Source organism: Petromyzon marinus, chromosome 29 (genome assembly GCF_048934315.1).
Source record: "Petromyzon marinus isolate PM22_M1 ecotype Great Lakes invasive population chromosome 29, UKy_Petmar_22M1.pri1.0, whole genome shotgun sequence".
Classification (NCBI taxonomy): Eukaryota; Metazoa; Chordata; class Hyperoartia; order Petromyzontiformes; family Petromyzontidae; genus Petromyzon; species Petromyzon marinus.
The window spans coordinates 4052551-4075750 of record NC_133695.1 but is presented as its reverse complement, the minus strand read 5'-3'; the positions used below and the strand labels follow the sequence as shown (position 1 = coordinate 4075750).

At 50.2% G+C, this 23200-nt stretch overlaps 1 protein-coding gene across 1 annotated transcript; it reads right to left on the bottom strand.

The window, feature by feature from the left end:
* Positions 1-4203: 4203 nt before the first annotated feature.
* Positions 4204-21239, bottom strand: UBR7 (ubiquitin protein ligase E3 component n-recognin 7). Its single transcript, XM_032962927.2, has 11 exons — positions 20128-21239; positions 18387-18520; positions 16766-16826; positions 16085-16180; positions 13751-13804; positions 13034-13139; positions 12122-12234; positions 11558-11800; positions 9775-9976; positions 8351-8412; positions 4204-6877 (listed from the first exon to the last, which is right to left on the bottom strand). Exons 1-11 carry the CDS (start codon positions 20350-20352, stop codon positions 6779-6781), a joined length of 1395 nt encoding a protein of 464 aa, XP_032818818.2. The 5' UTR covers positions 20353-21239; the 3' UTR covers positions 4204-6778.
* Positions 21240-23200: the final 1961 nt, after the last annotated feature.

The window sequence follows — 23200 nt, the reverse complement described above, 5'->3', positions numbered from 1 at the left end:
AAGACAAAGACCCCCCCCCCACCTCTCAGTGTAGCTTTAACAGACTGTCGGGGCAAGTGCTGTTAGCGAGTAGCAGCACCTATGAAGGCCGGCACGGTGGCACACGATGGGGTCAGTGGCCAACAACCACGTCCCCCAGTGGCGATGTTTACACACCGCACCAGGCACTCTTTTGAGATACTCGTTCACTCGGTATGCCCCTCGTATACGGAGCTCCCAGCCGCGCGGCGCTTATGTTACGTGAGCGCAGACTCGGTGCCCTACATCACGCGCCGTTATCTGTGCAGACTTAACACAAAAACAACGGATGCCTGCCGTCCCCCACCGCGCGTAATGACTCCACGAGACGCACCGAGCCTGCTACAGCATTCTAAACACCGTCCGCGCGGTTCGTGTCGTACGAGTTATCCTATACGGAGCCCTGCAAGTGTCCGTCCGGCGCGGTGTGGTGAAAGGCGTTGCTGTAATGTCAGCGGGTGTCGAAGCGGTGTGTTGCGCAACGCACGCAGAGACCCTTACGTGAAAATCACACAAATGGATAAAGAGGTGGATACGACATCATCAGTGTGCGAGTGGGTGCCGCCACAACATTTGAAGCCATTGGGGAGTTTGACAGCAGCAGCACGATGATGATGATGATGATGTGATGATGATGTGATGATGATGATGGTGTGATGATGATGATGATGGAGGTGTTTTCACTATTTGTGTATCGTCGATGGGGGCTGTACGTCAGGGGCCCGCGGGCCTTACAATGAAGAACCCTGGGATAAAGGGTTTCGTTCCCACGGGGATGGGGGGGGGGTGACCATACTTCACCACGCTGGTCAGTTCGGGTAGGTAAAGAGGCGAGGTGGCGAGGCAGGGGGCGGTCGGAGGGAGAGGCAGAACCTGTTTAAAAATCCGATATAATTCGCCACTGATTTTGGTCATGGTCGGGAATACGGGAATCGAATTTGAATTCGGGTCACCGCTGGGTTTGTCTCTAGCGCAGTGCGCTAACCGCTGCGCCACCCCTCCCCCCGCACCGACGTTATGTAACCTGCAGACGATTACGTCGCTTAAAGTGTCCGCCGCATCTTATGGAATCGGATTCACGCATTGGCTGGTTACGTGGAACACGCGTTTTGGAACATTTTAATGACAGTAAATAGCGGTTTTAAAAGTTCAAAGTAAAGTACGTGAATGAACTAAAACACAACGTACAATTGTGCGGTACAGTCTAGAATCATTTCTCTTCGTTTTTTTGTTCGTCATTGTACGTGAGCAGGCAAATGGGCCTCACCGAGGCAACATATAGCTGCTGAACCCGGTCCACCTGAGTTAAGAGTCCCGAGCAGGGTTACCGACAGTGGGCGAACGAAATCGAAACCGGCCCTGGACACCGATTTCACCAATCCGCGTGGGCCCAGCGTGGTGAAGTATGGCAAATCGACCCCCACGACTGACACGGCGAAGGGGAAGGCCTCCATCCAGCAGTGGATTAACGCGCCTCGAGTGTGAGCTGGAGGCGGCCGTTGTTAGCGAGCGCCTATTAATGCCGCCGCAGTAAATAGGCGCGCCGGTGAGCTGTCCAAATCGCAGCTTACACAACGCGAGAAGGGGCAAGGATCCCTCGTGTGAGCTCTGTAGACTGTCGGTGGCGAGTGCCTCTCGATCTGTTCACTGCGACACGGGGGTGGCCACGTACGCGGCTGCGTGGTCGCCTTAATGACTCCGGCGCTGATGTTCGCACACCGAACAAAGTGCTCGTTTGATTTTAAGGCTAAGTCTACGTAGGGGGAGGTCCGGTAGCGATGCGTTGTGTACCGTGTGTACAACTCGCGGCTGACGTTCGCCCTGGACGCGAATTCGATTGCGGCTCGCCGGGTTCGTGGCGGAGCAGTGCGCCCGCTACGCCAGCGACCTTCACGACGCGCACGCACGCAGCCCTCAGTGGCACTCACCGCGGCGTCTGTGCCAGGCTAGGTGCGCAACAGCAGCTAAGATCCCCCGTGTGGCCACAACATACTGAAGGTCGGTACGGCACACGATGGGGGGGGGGGGGGGGGGGGTGATCAGCAGCACGCCGGGCCGCCTTTGTCTCCCGAGTGGCGATGTTTTATACATCGCACCAGGTATTCATTTGATGCTCAGTCGACCTAGAGGAGACCCAGGACTTGTTCAGATATTCGTCACTGCTGTTGGTCGCGAGCGGGAACTGAGTTGGTAGCGCAGCGCGCTAACAAAAAAAGACAAAGATCCCTCGTATAGCCTGAGCAGGCTGTTGGGGCAAGTGTTGTTAGCGAGCACCTATGAAGTCCGGTACGGCACACGAAGGGGTGGGTGGCTAACACCACGCCCGGCCGTCTTTGTCTCCCCAGTGGCGGTTGTGCACCCACCGCACCAGGTACTCATTTAAGGCTGAGTCGACCTAGGGAAGGTCCCAGGACCGGTTCGGATTAGTCGTCACTGGTGTTGGCCGTGAGCGAGAATCAAACTCGGGCCACCCGGTTCGTAGCGCACCGTAGCGCTAACCAACAGCGCGCTAACAGCACACACACACTCACACATTACTTACCCTAACTCCGATCTTCACTTCTGGGGGTCCCGAATGAATTGCGGCACGGGGGACCGCGACTCGAGAAGGACCCTGCAAAGCTGCCCGGAGCATCGCTCCCTGCGCCCGACGAAGAAGAGCCATGGCCACGTGAATGACGCCGACCCTGGGAAGAGGACGCGAACCGTGAGAGTGGAGGGTGAGAGGAGGAGGAGCAGGAGGATGACTCGGAGCTGGGCACGGCGAGTGAGAGCGAGCCGGCTTCTGGAGTCACGAACTCGATTGGGTGGTCGCTCGGGGCCAATGGGACTCGGCGCGTGGCGAGGATGGCGGAATATTTGGTTGCGACCCGCAGGATATTTTATAACGAACGATCGTGGTCACTTATGTAACCGTGCAGCGGTGTCTCAAATGAGACTCACGAACGATAACGGTGCCCTTGATGATGATTACGACGATGGGCCTTCTGATACGGATGACGATACTAATTCCGATGAGGATGTTTTTGATGACAATCGCTGTTGATGCTTTGTAATTTTACGACGGCGATGATGTTTACCTAATGAAAAACGAATGGCGTTGGTCGAGGCCAGATTCCGTGTGTGAGAATGACGGCTTTGGTGGCGAGGATCCACGGAATATTAATAATGAATTATGATCACTTACGTAATCAAGTCTCCAATGAGACTGAAACAGGAATGGTGTTCATAAAACTGACGCTGCTGCGGATTTTGATAACCGACGCTTCTGGTGATTACCCATGGTGTTAAGGATACTGACGATGCAACGACTATTTTCTATGACGATTCTCCCGATGGCATTTGATGTAAATACCTTTGATTGTTTGCTGACGTTGCTGGAGGCTGCTGACTTGAACGCAATTACTGTTGGTGTACGCTAGGGGTCATCGATATACTCGCGCGAGACGTCTCGCGGACAATGTCTACAGGGTGATGATTGTGACGGACGATTTTTGTTGTTGCCGATGACGTTTCTGATAATGATGTATTTGCGGATGATACCACGACTGCTGCTGCTGCTTCTTCCGATGACCTTGATTTTTGTGACCATCACAGAGGTGCTGTAAATTACTCGTGAAACACTCAAGCGATATTGTTTGCATTCAAATATTATACTTAACAAAAATGTTATGATTCTTCGGCATTCAATCCAGCTGTACTGCCTGTCATGGAACTTATCCACTCATTATGAATCAATACATCTATATCGTAAAAGCCCGGCATTCTGTTAAGTAAATAATACCGCCTTTCAGAAGACCCGATAAAAAAGTCATAGAAAGTGGACCCCCCCCCCACTAGAGACGGGGGTAAGAAGTTGATCCAATAGGTTCACAACAATTGTAGACCAAACGCCCTCCCCCACCAACAATTTTTTTCACTCCCCCAAAAATAAAATTTGTCAGCATACATGCCTACACAGCCTACATACAATCGAGTCCAGATTTCTTTTGTAGGAAAGAGCTAGAATAAGGCCACCGAAATTCTAGTGTACGAAAAATTAAGAATTCCTGTTCCATATGCACATCACAATGAATAGAAAATGTCAATTTAACCCCCCTCACTATATTCTAAATAAAAGCATACAAAAGCAAATAACTGAGTCTGCAATATTGGCACTTGGAAGGTAATCAAGGGATAGAAATATTTGACGAGGCGTTACATTTTATTTCAACTGCATGTTAATAACCACGCATGTACAAGAATCATGAGGCAACATATAGCTCACTAGACATCGGTTCCAACGTAATCATAAATCCAATGGAGAAAAATGCACGCAAACTCTTAAACACCACTAAAGATAACACTTGTCCTGTTTAAAAAAAAGAAAAACTCTCAAATAACGCAATCAAAATGCATTTACTCACAAACAGAAGCGTGTGGAAAAGTACACGTACGGCAAAAAGCATTGACACCCGCCTGTCGTTACTGGCGAGTGTCTGCATTTGACACTCCAATGCCACATTTTTCCTCATGACCACTTTAACTCCACGGGGTATGCCAGCAGCAGCAAGGCCCACCCGACCTATGTACATTTCCTTAGACTCTACCATTACAATTTGGTTTTTGCAAATACATTTGCCTAAAATTCCAGCTCTTGAGAATTAGTAAAAAAAAATTGGTTTGACACGTGACCAACACCCTTCACATGGAACATAATAGTTGTGGCCCTGTTACGGATGAGGCCTTGAGCAGACTTCAGTTAATTCTGCAACCTTATCCATCAAGTGGCCATTCTCTTACACTGGTGTCCCGGGAGAGGTTCAAGAAGGGAAATTTCGTTTATTTTCTTGCAGGCGAATTTTGCCAAATTTTAAGTGCCGAATAATTTGTATAATTATGGATATTTTTGTGCAGTCATTTGTGACCGGGTTGGGGGGACCCATAAACTCTTCCTATGCTTGAGGACCAATTAAAATTCCAGGCAACTTAAAAATTGGGACTCACACCCAGGACTTCAGCAGTGCCGTTGACTCAGGTGCCTCCGACACCCTGAAACCACCTTGGCCACCACTTGGAATCGCGCACCGACTCTTCCCGTGAACACCAGGTTAGGGGCACGCGCGTCAGTCCTCCGTGCCTGCATGCGTGCATTACCGACACAACGTGGGTGGGTTGGAGTTGGTCCGTTGGTGCACGTGGCCTACACTAAACTCGCACCGCAGACGCTCCACAACAAACGCGAGCACCGACGCAAATCGCAAAAAAAGCCAGAAACATTTACGACAAATAAGATTACAAATCGAAAGGGAATAACATAACGCAATGATAACGGAAGCGAGCGTGTGCTGTTGTTGCGCCAACCTACAAGTCTGTGTTCGGGTGGTGCAGCTCTAACGATAAACGCTTGTGTCGGGTGGATCACATTCACGATTGGGAAATGTCACGCCCGCAAAAACCCCGGCGCGGCTGCTGCGTGGCAGACGACGTGAAAACAATGCGGCCGCGTGAGCTTCACGTCCAAACGTGTGCTGCCACACATTAAAACGCACGTAAACTTTGGACAGACCGAGCAACTTTGCGATAAGAGAATCGCGCAGCAATGCAACTTAAGCGGGCGGGGGGGGGTAAACCCCCAACAAAGCTCGTGACAAAATATTAAAAACTCGCGTAGCTTCTCTACGAATGCGACCTACCTAACGTAGTTGCCGTGAAAGCATCCCTTGAAGCGCATTACGTTGTGAAAAAATGCGATCGCATCACTCGCTGCTATTTACCGACACGCCAACGGCTGAACTGGAACACAACCCTTTCAGTTTGCTGTCAAGCCGACGTATTTTTCCCGCAGCACAAACCGTGTGCGAGATTGAGCGGGGATGTGAAAAAAGAATCTCCTCTTTCGATGGAAACGACCACCTAATTGGCGGATCGCCATCACTCGCCGAGGCTCGCTATACAAATTCACGTTCTGTGCTTGTTTTCGACATCACGCAGCAGAAGCACATTTAAGAGCGTAACAGATTAACGTTCGCACATGAACATCGTACGATCGCTGTGAAAAAAACCTAAAAAAAACTTTAATCATCTTAGCGGAAACTCAAGAGAGCGGACGAAGAGATGAGAAATCTTAAGCCTCGTATCCGTATGGGCGAATGGCAGTGTGAAATTTTTTTTTTACAAAACAACTCCCGAGACTCCTTAATTCGCATCCCAATGTTAGCGGAAGCGCTTCCCCGAACGCAGGTAAATGATTCGCGAGTTCACGCGACCAGCTAAACAAGCGCCCGGCCGCTTAGATCTTCGCGGTTGGGCCGTACTGCGCTCTCTCGTGTGCGTTTCTTTTGCCCTCCGCGCGCCGCGAGCTTCTTCGGGAACTCCCAAGCGAGTGGGCCAAAATATTGGGACACCGCGTGGAACGGCACGCCGCACGACCGGAACGCACGTTGTCGGAGCACCGGCTCTAAGAGAATCGGCCTCTGACGCGTGACACGAGCGGGATGAGCGGAGAAAGTGCTGGCCAGCTGGCTCCGCCGGCTTGATGGCCCGCTTGCCGGTAGGCTAGCCGGCCGGCAAGCTTGACGGCCGGAAGGCTCGCTAGCCCACAGGCTCTCTAGCCCGCAGGCTCTCCGGCCGGCAAACTTGCCAGCTGGCAAACTGGCCGGCCGGCTGGTTCGCCAGTTGGCTGGCTCCTTGGCTGCCTCGCTGGCTGGCTCGCCGGCTGGCTGACTTGCGCGTACGCGAGCGCGGTTACGGTGCGCGCGCCGGGGGCTTAATGGAGTCTTCATTTGCAGTGGTACACCATGTGGTTGCTCTCGCTCCTCCGTCGCTTGCGAGACTGCATGCTCTGGAAAAACTCCGTGATGTCCTCTTTCTTCACCACCTGAGGGAGCAATGATTGCAGATCAATTCATCTCCGATTAAGCAAAGTTGGTCACGAAGGGTGCGAAAGAAGTTCAACATACAATGTAAAACGAAAGACAATATTCTTTGGGTCTTTCGGTTAAGTCACGTCGATAGGTGTAAAAAAAAATAACAAAAAATAACCAAAAATTACGTTTCGATCACAACACAAGCGGTCGTCATCAGAAGGAAAAAAAGAGCTCTTTTTTCCTATTTTTTCCTCCTGATGCCGATTGCTTGTGTTGTGATCGAAACGTCGTAGTTTTTGTTGTTATCTTCTTTGAACCTATCTACGTGACTTTACCGAAAGACCCAAAGAATGTAAATTCCTGCAGTCACGAAAACTTTAAGTCAAGACACACTTCGACACGCTCCCAGTGCAGCTGTAACATGAATGAGGTCGCTCTATCACGAAAAAAAACCCCATCCAAATTACGGCACTTAATTCGGGCTATAATCGCTACAAGCCTGCCCGGTGCGGAATGGCTTCTTGGAAACTCGTGATTACTCGTGGCTTCCAACATCGCCAAGAATAAACACGGCGGTTCCCGGTCGCCACTGGAGGAAGGTTGGTAATGTCCGTCGGGACGAGGCCCCCTTCTGTGGCGGTGGGTGAAGATGAGCCGCGCCGCGTGTGAACACCCGAGCAGACAGAGAGAGAAAGAGAGAGTGTTGTTCGCATTGAGCAAACCGCAGCTGCGATGTTTCCCAAGAAATATAACACAACACAACCCCTACGACATGGTGGTGCTGTCGGGGGTGGAGTGGCGGCGCCGTGGTTGGTGCACCGTGCTATGCTCTCGGCATTCCGAGGTTGGATTCCCTGTCGGTGCCGCTCTGTACAAATAAGTTTGATGCAGCTGTTTTGGCCGAAAGGTAAAAAAATATATCAACTACTTCACTGAGGTGGGTTATACATTTTACCATTAAGAATGTAATAATTTTAAGCGGGTTGTGCATTAATCGTTCAGCTAAACAGGCTGTGTCAAGCCAGTTTCTTTTCTGCGCGTGTGTGCGTGTGGATGATGGGAGCAGCGACGCAGTGGTTTGTGCCCTGCGGCATGAACTCAGCAACCTAGGTTCGATTCCTGGACGCGTACGTATGCATGTTGAACTTCTTTCGCACCGTACGTAGCCAAACATGCTAATCGGTGAGATACCTGAACCTCTCCAAAGCCTCTTCCCAAAGCTACCTTATCCTTGAATGAGTAGCTGCACGTGGTACGCGAACGGCAGCACTGAGGACAGGGAGACTGCCAGGCGCCACACGCTGGCCACAACACCCCCCCCCCCTACCTTGTGTAGCACACCGAGCGAAATATATTCCTGCTAACGGCACTTGCCGTTAGCAGGAATGTTTGTTTATAAATTTGCTCTCGTAACATTATTCCGCGCAGCGGTGCAAATTCGCGTGCATGCAAGCAAGCGAGAAGACGCGTTGGTGGGGCTTTACCTTCCCCTCGTCGGCGAAGTGCTTCAGGTAGTCCATGAGCTCCGTCTTCAGGTCGTTGTACTCTGGAGGTGGTAACGCGTCGCAGCCGCGTCAGTCACGGCGTCGCCGCGGACACATCCCCGACGTTTTTCACAACAATCACCACCGCCCTTCGTCGTCGTCAGCATCATCGCAATGATCAATCCGCTGCCGGACGAGGGCGTCACCATTTCTCGCGGTCCTACAACGTAACAATTGTGGCGTTCTAAGCCGCCACTACTGGACATGTGAAAAAGAGCTTTATAGCTCATCGGATTCCACCCTCCGCCTGCTCGTGAGCCGATTTCATCCCTCCATCTCTGCAGCGGTCGTAACCTATCGGGTGCCATCGTCCTTTCTAGTGACACACCTTGCAGAAACCAACTTTGCAGTGTTAACAGTAACAACGATGTCTTTAACCTGCATGTTTATAAATCTACGATCCTATTTCTAGTCTCTCGTGTAATCTGCCTTGTCTCTCAAAGTGACCAGGCTCGGTTACTCGTCAGCTCTAGTTACACTCCAGGGACGCAGAGTGTTAGGTTGTTAAGCCAATAAAACATTACAGGACTACACTGGCAGTGTGGCCTATGTACTGAATAAACGTAAGCCTATGAAGTATTTGTATTTTTAATTTAACCAGGTAATGCCCACTGAGTTATACAGCTCTTTTTCAGAAGCGACCTGGCTATCACAAATAATAGCTCAACGAAGTGGTTTATCCTGCGGAAATTTACAGCTTGTGGTCCTTACTCTAATACTCTGAACGCGTGACGTTGATTCTAAATGTGGAGGGAAAACCGGAGGACCCGGACAAAAATCCACGCGACCATAAGGAGAAACGTGAATACTCCACATATACAGGCGTCAGGGTCGGGATCGAACCCGCGACCTTGTGGAGAACTGGCGAGATAGTTAACATCTCGCCACCGTAGCGCCCACACATGTTTCTGTTTTAAAACCGAGGTAATTGCTTGGCCAATTGACGGGGTGCGGTTGCCCCCCATATTGAACCCTCAGTAAAGAAGAGGGTTGCCCCCCCGCCGTGGTTTAACAAAAAACAAGATTAGAACGAGCAGAGGAGGGAGCAAGGGTGAAGGGAAGAGGAGCAGGCGGAGGAGGAAAGAGAAGTAAAAGGCGGATGAGGAGCAAGAAGTGGAGGAGGAGCAGAAGGAGGAGCAGGAGAGTGGACGGATGAGGAAGAGGAGCAGCAAAATGACGGAGGAGGTACAGGAGCAGGAGCGAGACGCGGAAAAGGAGGTGTTGGGAGAAGGAGCAAAAGAGTGACTGGGAGCAAGGAGCAGCAGGAGGAGAACGTCAAGAGGAGGAGCGAAAGGAGGAGTGAAGGGAGGCGCAGGAGTGAAAGCAGGATTGGGATGAATCGAAGGAGCAGGACGAGGAGGTACCGCTGATGAGCTCCACTTGCTGCACGCGGTTCATGGTGCCCAGCGCCGCCATGAGGGGGTCCGCGCCCCCCGCGCTGGACCCGGCCGCCCTGCCCCCTCCTCCTCCGACGCTGTCCGCCCCGAGCTTCCCGCGCGCCTCGTAGGCCTGCACCGTGTCCGCCTCGTCCAGGAGAAAGCGCACGCCCAGCTCGTCGTACATCGCCTGTCGACGACGCGCAGTTTAACACGAAAATCAAGTTCGTATTTCGCCGGTGTGCTTTGTCATCATTTAATACATACACCTTATGAAACCAACATGCTGGGAGAATGCGACGGCTCGCGTGAACGTGGAGAGCCCTTCTGTCGACCCGCCGATGCACGAGCGTCAGTCGCACCTCCGTTTAGCGCGTTTGGCGACGTGCAGTGCGAAAGAAGTTCAACACACACGCATACGTGGCCGAGGCCATTGTCATTAACCTGCTTTGTCAATCAAACTGCTCCCCACGACGTGAGGGTCATCGGCATTAGGTGCAGCAGACTTCACAAGGCTTGTTCTGCGCTGGTTGGTAGCCACGTCATGCCCCGAAAGTACTACAGCAACCAGCTTTTGCATGCAGTGGCGGGATAACCCATGAAGGTGACAGCCCCACCCACTCTATCCTGGCCTCCGTCATTAACCCACCGGCTAATGAAAACATACGATGAATCACATATCCAGCAACGCTTGCCACGGAGGAATTCTAAAATACCTTTTTTTTATATGGATTTAGGCAGTAAGTGAACGGAACGGCTGCAATGCAGCGTCAATGACAAATGAATCCGTCAAGTGTTTAATTACAGCACCGCATCCAATGGCAAGAGAAAATAATAAAATATCTCCTGCACATGAGCGATGGTGAGGGTTGGTGCTTGCGCTACGTAAGTCAATATATTAGAGCAAAGCAAAGCAGCTTACAACGTTCCACCATTCCATAAGGGAACCTGCAGTCATGTTCTCATACTGTACAAATACCCCCCATAGCCGTACTAGTCAGCTTAACCTTTACCTCAACTGCATTTTACATATAAATACGCACGCAGATATAAATCCTTGTTTGGAATCAAGGGCACAGTGTGTGCCTATTAAGGATCATAGCCAAGTGGAGTTTATTTGTGGAGATATTATAGACGAAGCTGCGCTTATTTTGGCTGCTATGTCCAGCAGCATCATTCTCTATCAAATACATGTTTAATTCATTTCTTCTGAACGCTGTGACATATTTCGAGTGAAACGTTTGGACTGCCCAGGTTTGTACATGCCACGACATGAACTAATGGAAACTAAATACAGCCCCTTTGTCAATCCACTGCTGGATGAAGGCCTCCCCACAATGGTGAAGTGAAAAGAGCGATAGAATTTGTTTAGATATCGCCTTCGATGTTAGCCATCACTGGAAATCGAACTGGGGTCATCAGGCGTGGCTCAGTCCATCTTTCAGTTACGGCTAAGGGCGTTGCCTCGGGTGCTCCCACCTGCCCTGGTTTTCCCAGCATTGTCCTCTTTTTGAGACGGCTCTCCAGGGAAATGTCATTCATTTTTAAACTCCCGTTTGCTGTCAATTCCGTAATGATAATACACCGCCCCGAGACAATGCGTTAACTCGAGCTTCTTCTCCTTTCTTCCCCTCCGGCGAGATATCCCTCTTGCCATCAAGCGTCCGCGTTTGCTTGTCCATCTCAAGAGGTGGCAACTCCGGCGCTGCCGGGCCACGCGCAACATCCTCCCTCGCTCCGCCTCGCCACTCCTCGCGTTTGGCGCACTCGCCTGGCACGACGCGCAAGAGCACAGCTTGCAGCGCCACTGCTGCGGCCAGAACGTGGCGGTGCCGCCGGGCGGCTGGGCAGCGGCGACCGCCCCGGCGCGCAGCTCCGTCAGCAGGCAGGGGGAACGTTGCTCTGCCGCGCCGGCCCCGTTCTCCCTGGGCGTCGGGGCGCCGTCGCGAGGTTCCTCCTTTGGCACCACCGGCGCCTCGCTCTCCTCGCTACCGTCTTCGTCGCCGGGCGACGGCTGAGCAAAGCGATAGAACGAGCGCCCTCGTAAACCACAAGAGATGTCGCGACGGGTGTGTGCGCGCGCGCCAACACGCGCACGAGCACGGCCCTTGCTGTCAATGCACTGCCGGACGAGGGTCTCCACTCGCCGTGACGGTCGCGGGTGGGGGAGGGGGGGGGGGGTTACGAGACGTTACGCGAGTTTTGTGGGCCTCTGTGCACGTGAGAATCCAGTCTATCAATCACAGGCGGCCGAAACATGGATTCGAACCCAGGTTTTTCAGTTGCTCCGACGGCCCACAGCGGCACCGGCCACCTCAATCCGCCCCATCATTACCTTGACGCCGTCTTCGCGGGCGGTCCCGCTCGAGGTCACCTCGGCGCGGGACCTGCGCGGGGAATCGTCGACGACCAGCGAGCCTTCGTGTTCCTCGTTGACGAGCTTCACCACTGCAGGTCGGGTGGGGCCAAGGGGGGGCGACAGACCGAGAAGTGAAGGCTGCACGCCACACTCAATGCGAACACGTCCAATTACAGTTGATCGTCGATTATCCGGCGCGCGATCATCCGGCTTCCAACATTATCCAGCGATCCCGGGGCTGAGCCGGCAAAACCGCTCCAAAGGCTGTAGCCAGTCCGGCAATCGGCACTATGTGTGTGACAAAAAAAAAATAGCTATGCTTGATGTCAGTGTTAAATAATATATAGTGCATTATACACTACATACAAATAAAACAATGAAAATACTGCAAGTATATACATCACCCCATACAGTCTTCGAGATTTGAGTGGTATGGTACAGTAAATACAGTAACTTTTTACAATATATTTATTTTTGTCTATTTGTATTTTCATTTATGCCAATTTCACATCGTAAACAAATTGAAAAACACCTAAAAACATATCATACAAGTATGAGCACAAGTAAGCTATTTTAATTAATGTGATTATCCAGCGTTTTTGAAAATCCGGCGCCCCATCCCCCTACCGAAGCCGCCGGGTGTAATCAATAATCGACTGTATACTGAAAATGTATTAAATGCCACTAAAAATGTACAGGCAGGGTTACACGGATGTAGGTCTCCCCAAGACGTCGCCATCCTCTCTTTCTCCGAGGGTCTCGCGATGCAACGATCCATCTAGTTTCCGCGCGCGAACCGATCTCGTCACTCCATTTCCGCGCCCCCCTTGCGAGCCCCGGTGCCGCTGCACCGCCTGCACGGTCGGGCCACGCGAGCGACGGTGTCACCTGCGGACGGGACGGCGTAGGCCCACAGGAAGGAGCAGCGCGCCATGCAGCCCCCGCACACCATCTCGTGGTACTCCACGCTCTCCGGCGCCTCCACGCCCAGGTGCTGCGCGAACACGGAGAGAGGTGCGTCCCGACCAGCAGTTTAAGTTTCGTTTTACGAAACGAACGTGGCGAGTCAATGGAGCGTTTTCGTATAGCCATTCGCAAATTGAAAACTCGTTTATAAAGTGATGAAAAAAAATCTAATTTATTTCCCTCGCCCGCATCTCCGATTAGCACAGTTGGCTACGTACGGTTCAACATGCAAAGACGGCTTTGAATGGACGAAAATCATCAAGCGCGATGATGACTATGCATGTTTTGCCAACGAACTAAGCGTGATTGAACATGTCAGGGCAAATAACAAGTCTCAAGAAAGCGGCAGAGTAAGATAATTTAGTCACATTATTGGAGACTTAGGTGGAGACTTAGGTGCAGTGAGGAAGACCAAAGAGGACATTTGGCTTGATAAGTATCCACAAAGTCGACTCGACGAACAAAATCCGCAAAGATTACAAATAGAATTCCACAGGCTGTCGTTGACTTGACCGAGACGAAAAAAACCGACATATTTTACTAAATGAACACTGGTCCCAACGCATGTGTGTAGTTCTGTGGTTCATGGAGATGTGGTACAATGTGCCATGGAGGACAAGGGCTGCATCTTGTACTTACCCGCCCGTGTAACCAGTCCTCGCATATGATGCACTGGATCATTTCATCAGGAGTCTACGTGGACAAAAGGTTCCAACAAAATTTTCACCACAGGTAAATTTATGCCTTCGACTAAATATTAAACGTTACCAGAGCAGGAAGTACAAAGAAAATACGATTAACCAAACGAGTGAATTTATAACAACAGTTTGCATTGTCTCTGGGAGTGTGGGGTGCGATTCGTTTTGATGCCTCCTAATAATTGTGTCATAGGAGACACGGTTGGATGGTATGTTAGTCGACGGTCTGGTCTGCATGAACGTTAGCCGTTTGATTGCTTGGATGTGTGTGTATACAGTTGGATTGCGAGTAACTTGGTCTGCGAGTGATTTGCAATACGAGCAAAAATTTTCAATAAATTTTAGCTTTGTCTGCCGAGCGTCATGTGATCACAACTGAGCCGATGTTTTTTCTCTCTCTCTCGCTGCGGGATTGTGGGTAATCATCTCCCATGCTCGGTCTCAGTCGGCGTGCCTCACTCGTATAGTCAACATCCGTGTGAGCGAATACTGTTTACTACAGTACTATAGTGTTGTGACCACGTGTATACTCTTTACTACAGTACTATAGTGTTGTGACTACGTGTATACTGTTTACTACAGTACTATAGTGTTTGGACCACGTGTATACTGTTTACTACAGTACTATAGTGTTTGGACCACGTGTATACTGTTTACTACAGTACTATAGTGTTGTGACTACGTGTATACTGTTTACTACAGTACTATAGTGTTGTGACCACGTGTATACTGTTTACTACAGTACTATAGTGTTTTGACCACGTGTATACTGTTTACTACAGTACTATAGTGTTGTGACCACGTGTATACTGTTTACTACAGTACTATAGTGTTGTGACTACGTGTATACTGTTTACTACAGTACTATAGTGTTGTGACCACGGGTATACTGTTTACTACAGTACTATAGTGTTGTGACCACGTGTATACTGTTTACTACAGTACTATAGTGTTGTGACCACGTGTATACTGTTTACTACAGTACTATAGTGTTGTGACTACGTGTATACTGTTTACTACAGTACTATAGTGTTTTGACTACGTGTATACTGTTTACTACAGTACTATAGTGTTGTGACCACGTGTATACTATTTACTACAGTACTATAGTGTTGTGACCACGTGTATACTGTTTACTACAGTACTATAGTGTTGTGACCACGGGTATACTGTTTACTAGAGTACTATAGTGTTGTGACCACGTGTATACTATTTACTACAGTACAATAGTGTTGTGACCACGTGTATACTATTTACTACAGTACTATAGTGTTGTGACCACGTGTATACTGTTTACTACAGTACTATAGTGTTGTGACCACGGGTATACTGTTTACTAGAGTACTATAGTGTTGTGACCACGTGTATACTGTTTACTACAGTACTATAGTGTTGTGACCACGTGTATACTGTTTACTATAGTACTGTAGTGTTGTGACCACGGGTATACTGTTTACTAGAGTACTATAGTGTTGTGACCACGTGTATACTGTTTACTACAGTACTATAGTGTTGTGACCACGTGTATACTGTTTACTACAGTACTATAGTGTTGTGACCACGGGTATACTGTTTACTAGAGTACTATAGTGTTGTGACCACGTGTATACTGTTTACTACAGTATAGTGTTGTGACCACGTGTGTGTGCGTAAAGCATCATTTTTATTTTGTGTCCAAGTCTAGTGACTGTTCTTTAGAAAAGCACCACCCGAATAAGGCTGCAGCAGTGCAAGCGAAATCCTCAAAAGGAGGCAAAAGCAAGTGTCATTGGATAGGTTCCTTGTTAAAGTCGCACAAAAAGAAAAATATTCCAGTAAGCCAACAGATAGCAGTGATTCCGTTAGTGACAGTGAAAGTCACCCTACACAATAAGGCTCCTCCTCCTCTCCTCTCTCTCGTCTCCCTCACACCAGCCACAATGAAATTTAATTAATAAATTTGATGACTTTATATTAAATTTAAATAATAAAAATATAAAAAGGTATTTTGTATTAATCATTTTATATGAATATTTTTGGGTTGTGGAACGAATCATCTGAGTTTGCATGATTTCTTATGGGGAAATTCACTTGGTTTATACGAGTGCTTCGGATTACAAACACATTTCCGGAATGAATTATGCTCGCAATCCAAGGGTTTTACTGTAATGTTCGGTTGATCATTGGAGATGCAGCTACTGTCAGGTTAGGCTGATCCGAGTGAGAATGCCGACCGAGCTAAGGACATCAGTTAGGTCCCGTGAAGAAGATTTGCTACCCTTATAATCACTCTCACCTTGTCGTCCGGATCAGGGTAGGGCTTCTTGCAGGTGCAGTACAACCCAAAGAAGTTGTGGTTGTATTTGTTGCCGGGATTCGATGCCTCTTTGTCCTGTATGCCATTCGCAGATAAAAGCCAAAGAGATCACAAAAATGTTACCGAAATCAAAACTTATAACTTGATATATATACCCAAATAAATTAACATGTAATCCACCGGCTGATGAGGGCCTCCCCAGGCAGTGCGGGTTATTTGATTATAATTCACCACACTGCTCAGTGTGGGTTGGTGAAGGTAAGGGGCATAGACGTTATATCATAGTACAGTACCACTATGGATTCTGCTGCAGTGCCTTCTGCTGACAACGTAGACCTGCAACAGCCGACAACACCTGTTTCACACACGGTGGTCACCCATCCACCTCCGATGAGCAAGGTTGGCTACGTACGGTGCGAAAAAAGTTCAACATGCATACACACATGCAATGTCCATGCTTAATGCCGCTTGGTTTCTGACATCCGACGAGATCAGCCACATTCTGTGGCGATTTGGTAACAGGGAAAGGAATCAAATAACCCATTACGGCCATCCAAATTTAGGTCTTTGGTTGCGCTAAAATTTGACCGGCATCCACCCACCGGCACCGAAGAGCGAGGCAAAAAAAAAAGAAGTGCCCCGCAGCACGCTGCAACTTACGGGCAGAAGTTTGCAGGCAACGCCAGGGAATCGAGCGTTGCCGCAGTCACAGCGGAAATTTCTGAAAAACAACAAGGCACACGTGGCACGGCTCGCCTTACGCACGGCGCGCGCACACACAGTACAGTAGTGGTGGGGTTAGAAATGTGTTTTTTTTAAACGATGACTGGGGCAGGCAAAATGTTAGCCGATGTGCAGTGCACCGCAAAGAACAAAAATTGTTTTCTCATCCATCCTCCCTCCGGTACAAAAATCAAGGGACTGCTAGCAGCGGTGCACAAGTACAAACCGACAACAACGTCACCACTTTTGTCAACACCGTAGCCTCATTGCAGAAATGCAGAATACAGAGGTGGGCTTCTCACAAAACTCTTAGAGGGTGGGAGCAGTGGGTGCAGTGGTTTCTGCCTTCCGCAACGAACCTGGCCTTCATCCAGTAGCAAATTGATCACAGGTGATGATACATTCAGAATGAATCATTATAAAGAGTTTTCATGGATTTGGTGGCTGTCTGCAGTAAACATAACCATTGGAAGGAATTCCATGCGATGGAGGCAGAAGCAGAGACGGTGCTAGCTGCCCATGAAGTGTAGGCTGACTATGACATTCCCACTCACTGATTTTACAAAGCCATTAAAGCTATCATCAGCATGACCTATGGCCTATCCACTGCTGGATGAAGGCCTCCCGATTCCGTCACCATCCCTGACAGTTCTGCGATGGCACAATCCATCTCACTCCTGCACTTCAACCGAATCGGATCTGAATATGTATTTATACTGGAGGAATCCGACGAGCTACAAAGCTCTTTTTTCACAGATGTCCAGTAAAACTGACCTCGTTGCTCAATCTCTACAGCGTACATACATATGTTGAGCTTCTTTCACACTGTACGTAGCCAACCGTGCTAAACGGAGGCGCGGTAGCTGCCTGCAGTAAAGACAACCGCGGGTCGTCCTATCAGACACATCAACTCTTTTCCTTTAACTGCGAATTGCCATCGGTCACGTCTGCCGACCACCATCCCTTCTCGCGATCAGACCCGTTCGAGCCCAGTAAACTTTTGTAAAACGATCAAAACGATGTCTCCGATGAGCATTCTTTCTCTTATCCCTGTGTCTCTGTGTACGTATCTCCCGCGTTTCTTTGCACACTTTTTAGTGTTTGTCCCATTTTTTTCTATCTGTCAGTATATCGACGTTTTCTAATCCACTGCAGTGCTGCTATCCACGCGTCTCCGATCAACAATAAATTACTCTCCGCCGCCGCAGGGTAAGAGTGGGTGAGATGCGATTGCTCCGGCGGTGCGGTTCGGTGTGGCGAGCCGAGACGCGGTGTGTTGAGATGCGGCGGTGAGGGCGGTGAGGGGCGGTGCGGTGTGCTGAGGTGAGATGCGGTGAGGTGTGTTGTGGTGAGATGCGGAGCTGAGGGCGGTGAGGGGCTGTGCGGTGAGGTGCGGAGTGGTGCGTTGAGATGCGCCGCTGGAGGGCCGGGGAGGGAGCGGTGCGGTGTGTTGTGGTGAGATGCGGTGAGATGCGGCACTAAGGCGCCGGCGAGGGGCGGTGCAGTGCGGGATGGGCGAGGCGTGTTTGGAGGTGCAGGAGGGTGTGGTGTGGCCCACCTCTTGGTGTAGAGCTCGTACAGGTCGTGACCCTCGTGGCACGTGTAGCTGCACGCCAGGCAGATCGCGGCCGGCTCCCCGCCACGTGGCGTGCAGGAGCTGCACGCGTACAGCGCCTGGCGGCTCACGTAGCCCTGGTGAGAGGAGAAAAAAGGTCAGGGGATTGGTGGCCTGTACGGCGATTCGTTCATTCACTCATTCACTCACTCACTCATTCCAATCATCGTTCATTCGACTGTAAGCCACGTGCGAATTTGGCAAAACAGGCGAGAATCTCCTAATGTGCATAATACACCTACCTCAATCTGATGTTGTGGCCGGGTAACCCTGTGATCGTCACGTATAGGTCATAAAATAATACCAATTTATTACAATTAGTATCATAATCTTCTCTTGAGAGCGCCCAGCCAGTGGTATAACTCTCCAACATTCCTATGGCGGGAAGGAGTTGGCCGAATGCTGGCCCACAGAGCCGTGTTCCTACTGCTCCCACCAAAGCGTTCGCTATGACAAAACTTACTACAAAGCGATAACCATTTTACCGACCTCGGAGTGGTGATGATGATAATGATTGCGACTAATGACACTGATCGTCGAGGTAGACGTTCACGATGAGAAATATTCATGGCGATTAATGACTGCTTCTGATGATTTACGACTGCTACCGACTTTGATGTTGCCGATAATGACGAGCGGTGGTAGCGCTGATCCTACTGCTGATGCTGCTGATCCTACTGCTGATGATGCTGCTGATGATCCTACTGCTGATGATGCTGCTAATGATCCTACTGCTGATGATCCTTCTGCTGATGATCCTACTGTTGATGATGCTGCTGCTGATCCTACCGCTGATGATCCTACCGCTGATGATCCTACTGCTGATGATGATCCTACTGCTGATGATGATCCTACTGCTGCTGATCCTACTGCTGATGATCCTACTGCTGATAATGCTGCTGATGATCCTACTGCTGATGATCCTACTGCTGACGATGCTCCTGCTGATCATCCTACTGCTGCTGATGATCCTACTGCTGCTGCTATAAAAATCGACTGCTTGATAATGACGAACCGCAGCGGTCGTAATAATATTTGATCATCATCATGATCCCGTCCTTAAACCGCTGCATACGACGATCCTACTCATGATCCTGATGCTGCTGCTGCTAGCGATCATCATCCTGCTGATGTCCCCCACGTGGTCGACTGGCGCCGTGACCCCCCGGCTTGGGAGAACAGACAATTCATGCAAAGGACGAGTAATGAATTTAGAGAACGAAGCACATGAAGATTCACGTAACTAATTCTGAGGTCCATGTGATTACCTCTTACCACACGACAGGACCTGCTATTGAGAAATATTCATTACAAGTCAGTAAAACTTTACAAGTCATATTGGTAAAATGGTTTAGTTTAGCCCGATTTTTTTGTATGTAGTATAGAGTTATACTTACAATTTTAATCTATATTGTATTATGATTGTTAATGTGATCTAACATCAAAATGGGATTTTTTGTGCAAATTTTTGTACGTAGCATAAACAAATTGTGCTTTTATCTGGAAAATTGTATTTCTTTTGTAGGGGATGTTTCAATTTGCGTACAGTTAATTTTAAATGTATCTTGTTGTAATGTTATTGTTTGTTGCGGTTGCACCCGAATCAAGAGCCGATTGGCTCGCAGGGTTAAACCAAATAAATTAAACTATACTACATAGATGATGATGATGGTGGTGGAGTCACCTTCGCATATGAGCATAGGTCCGAGTCGCTGGCGCCCAGCACCGCATCGGCCTCGCTCTCCAGATCCTCGTTCTGCTGCATCACCTCCATCATGGACAGCACCGCATCCTCCTCCTCCTCTTCATCCTCCTCCTCATCATCCTCCTCGTCGTCCTCCACCGCCCGCTTCCCCTCGTCGCCCGCCTCGTCAAGGCCTCGCTTCTTCCCTTCGCGATTTGCCGCCATTTCTTGTTTTTGTTGAACAACGTCCGGGGTCAAAGAGGAAGGCGGCAGGGGGAGGAGTGGCGTGGTGGTGGTGGGGTTGTTGGGGGTGGTGGTGGGGTTGTTGTTGGTGGTGGGGTTGTTGTTGATGGTGGTGGTGTTGTTGGGGGTGGTGTTGTTGGGGGTGGTGTTGGTGGTGGTGTTGTTGTTGGTGGTGGGGGTGTTGTTGGTGGTGATGGTGTTGTTGGTGGTGGTGTTGGTGGTGTTGTTGGTGGTGGTGGTGTTGGTGGTGGTGTTGTTGTTGTTGGTGGTGGTGTTGTTGTTGGTGGTGTTGTTGGGGGTGGTGTTGGTGGTGGTGGTGTTGTTGGTGGTGGGGGTGTTGTTGGTGGTGATGGTGTTGTTGGTGGTGGGGTTGGTGGTGGTGTTGTTGTTGGTGGTGGTGGGGGTGGTGGTGTTGTTGGTGGTGATGGTGTTGTTGGTGGTGGTGTTGTTGTTGGTGTTGTTGTTGGTGGTGGTGGGGGTGGTGGTGTTGTTGGTGGTGATGGTGTTGTTGATGGTGGGGTTGGTGGTGGTGTTGTTGTTGGTGGTGGGGGTGTTGTTGGTGGGGGTGGTGGGGTTGGTGGTGTTGTTGTTGGTGGTGGGGGTGGTGTTGTTGTTGGTGTTGTTGGGGGTGGTGGTGGTGGTGTTGTTGGTGGTGATGGTGTTGTTGGTGGTGTTGTTGTTGGTGGGGTTGGTGGTGGTGGGGTTGGTGGTGGGGTTGGTGGTCGTTTCCCTTCCCAGCCGCCCCCACGCCTGTTGCCCCCCATCACCACCACCACCATCATCATCACCACCACAACTACCAACAACAACAACAAAGATCCCTTCTAGATTTAAAGCTTTCGTGACTGCTAGGATCCATACTCTTTGGTTCTATTGGGTAAAGTCACGTAGGTGAAAATAAAATAACAAAAAATCACGACGTTTCGGCCACAACACAAGCGGCCTTCATCAGGTGAAGGGACGAGACTGTCTGGAGGACAGCGCTGGAGTGGGAGAAGCCACGCTCAGATCACGACCTTTAAGCTGTGTGAGAAGAAAAACACAAACCGCCTTGACAAAGGAATTAGTATATAATTTAGCATTGAAATGGCTCATTGAAATAGCTAAGTTAAAGTATACACATCCGCAGAGGTACCCCTTGACAAAGGAATTAGCATAGAATTTAGCATTGAAATAACTGAGTGATTAGCTTGTGACTGGTCACAGAAATAGCTATGTTAAAGTCAGAGCATATACATTCACCGAGGCACCTAGTACTCATCAAACAGGATAATTTAGCGAAACACAACCACGCTCAGACATCGGACCTTTAAACTGTGTGCGAGCAAACAAGGTGTTCTGACAAAGAAATTCGCATAAAAAATAGCATTTGATTGGCAGATTTTAGGAAGGAGGTGGTGTACGTGCCGGTGGACTTGCTGGTGTGAAAAGGAAATTTATAAGAGCTGCGAAAGTTTGGGGTACGACTACTTGAAAAATATACTGTACCATTGAAATTAGTTTAATGTTTAGTTCGATTTAGAACATCTTTCCAATGGTTGCTTAATTTGAAACCATCCTCTCGGTTGAAATTGTGTCTGTGTTTGTAGATCTGAATTGCTTCATGAACAAATCTCTGATAAAAGCCCGTGGGTTTGCAAAGAACCTTGGTATTTACAACAAAGATCCCACCGTGTAGCCTGTCACATACTGGATGGGGGGGTGGGGTCTGCTATCAGCGAAGTTGCAGCAGTCTTGAAGGCCGACAACACAGAAGTTAAAGAGCAGGAGGAGGAGCAGCGGCGAGGCGTCTTTAAGACCCCCCCCCCGCTGCCGACCAAGCCCAGCCCCTCCACCCCCCCACCCTCCCAGCCTCCACCCCCCACCGTGAAGCGACCGTCCCCGGCGATGTCGTCCGAGCTGCGGGCCTCGCTGCTGCACCGCGACGGGCAGAGGCGGCGGTTCGCGGTGCCCGCGGGCGGCGGCGGTGGCGGCGTGCGGGGCTTGGCGCGGGCCCTCCAGACCCTCCGGGAGGAGGTCTCTGAGGCACTGACCGAGTTGGTGGATCAGGAGAAGACTGCGGCGGCTACCGGCGGCGGCGGTGGTGGAGAAGGCTCGGCTGGTAGGGAGAAACAACGAACGCGTGGCGAGTTGGGCGGTGGTGGCGGGGTGGAGGAGGAGGAGGAGGTTGTTGTTGTTGTGGGCCCCCCTCTCTCTCTCGCCTTGCTTCAGTAGCCGCAGCCACCGCGGGGATTTTGCTTTGGCCCTCTCGTAGCGCGAGAGAAAATGAATCCCTTGGCTTAGGCCCAGCGATAGGATGTGGATTGGGAAACAGTGATATGACGATTCCTGTGTTTGTGTGTGTTCTGTGGTGTGTTGTTCAACTATAGTCAAGCGCACGCCGATCGGTTCAGACCGCGTACATGCACCGCGTGTGTGTGTGTGCATAGACGTTGCTGTATTTACACCTCCAAGCGAGTAGCTGGTGCTGTGATGGGCAATAAACGTCGCCACCGGGGAGACAAAGGCGGCCGGGCGTGGTGCTGGCCACCCACCCCCTCGTGTGCCACAGTTCCGGCCTTCATAGGTGGTGCTGCTGCTGCTCGCTCGCGAATAGCACTTGCCGAAAACAGTCTGTGTCTTTGTACACCCACAGTGTGCACCTAGCCTGGCACAAACGCCGTGGTGACGTCACAGTGGCGAACGGCGGTCGGACATTCTGCTTTGTGTTGGTGTGGGGGAGCGGTGGCGTAGTGGTTAGCGCACTGAACTACTGCACCTGCTAACGTACACTGTATTACCTCCCGATCTTGTAAATATTCCATTGGGTTCTCATTTACAGACACCCTTT

What these genes read in the sequence shown, in the direction of transcription:
- UBR7 (XM_032962927.2), bottom strand. Translation starts at nt 20,352, where the DNA reads ATGGCGGCAAATCGCGAAGGGAAGAAGCGAGGCCTTGACGAGGCGGGC. An exon ending in ACCTATGCTCATATGCGAAG is followed by an intron (nt 18,521 to 20,127) that starts GTGACTCCACCA and finishes TCCTCTCACCAG; the next exon opens with GGCTACGTGAGCCGCCAGGC. An exon ending in ACCCTGATCCGGACGACAAG is followed by an intron (nt 13,805 to 16,084) that starts GTGAGAGTGATT and finishes TTGTCCACGTAG; the next exon opens with ACTCCTGATGAAATGATCCA.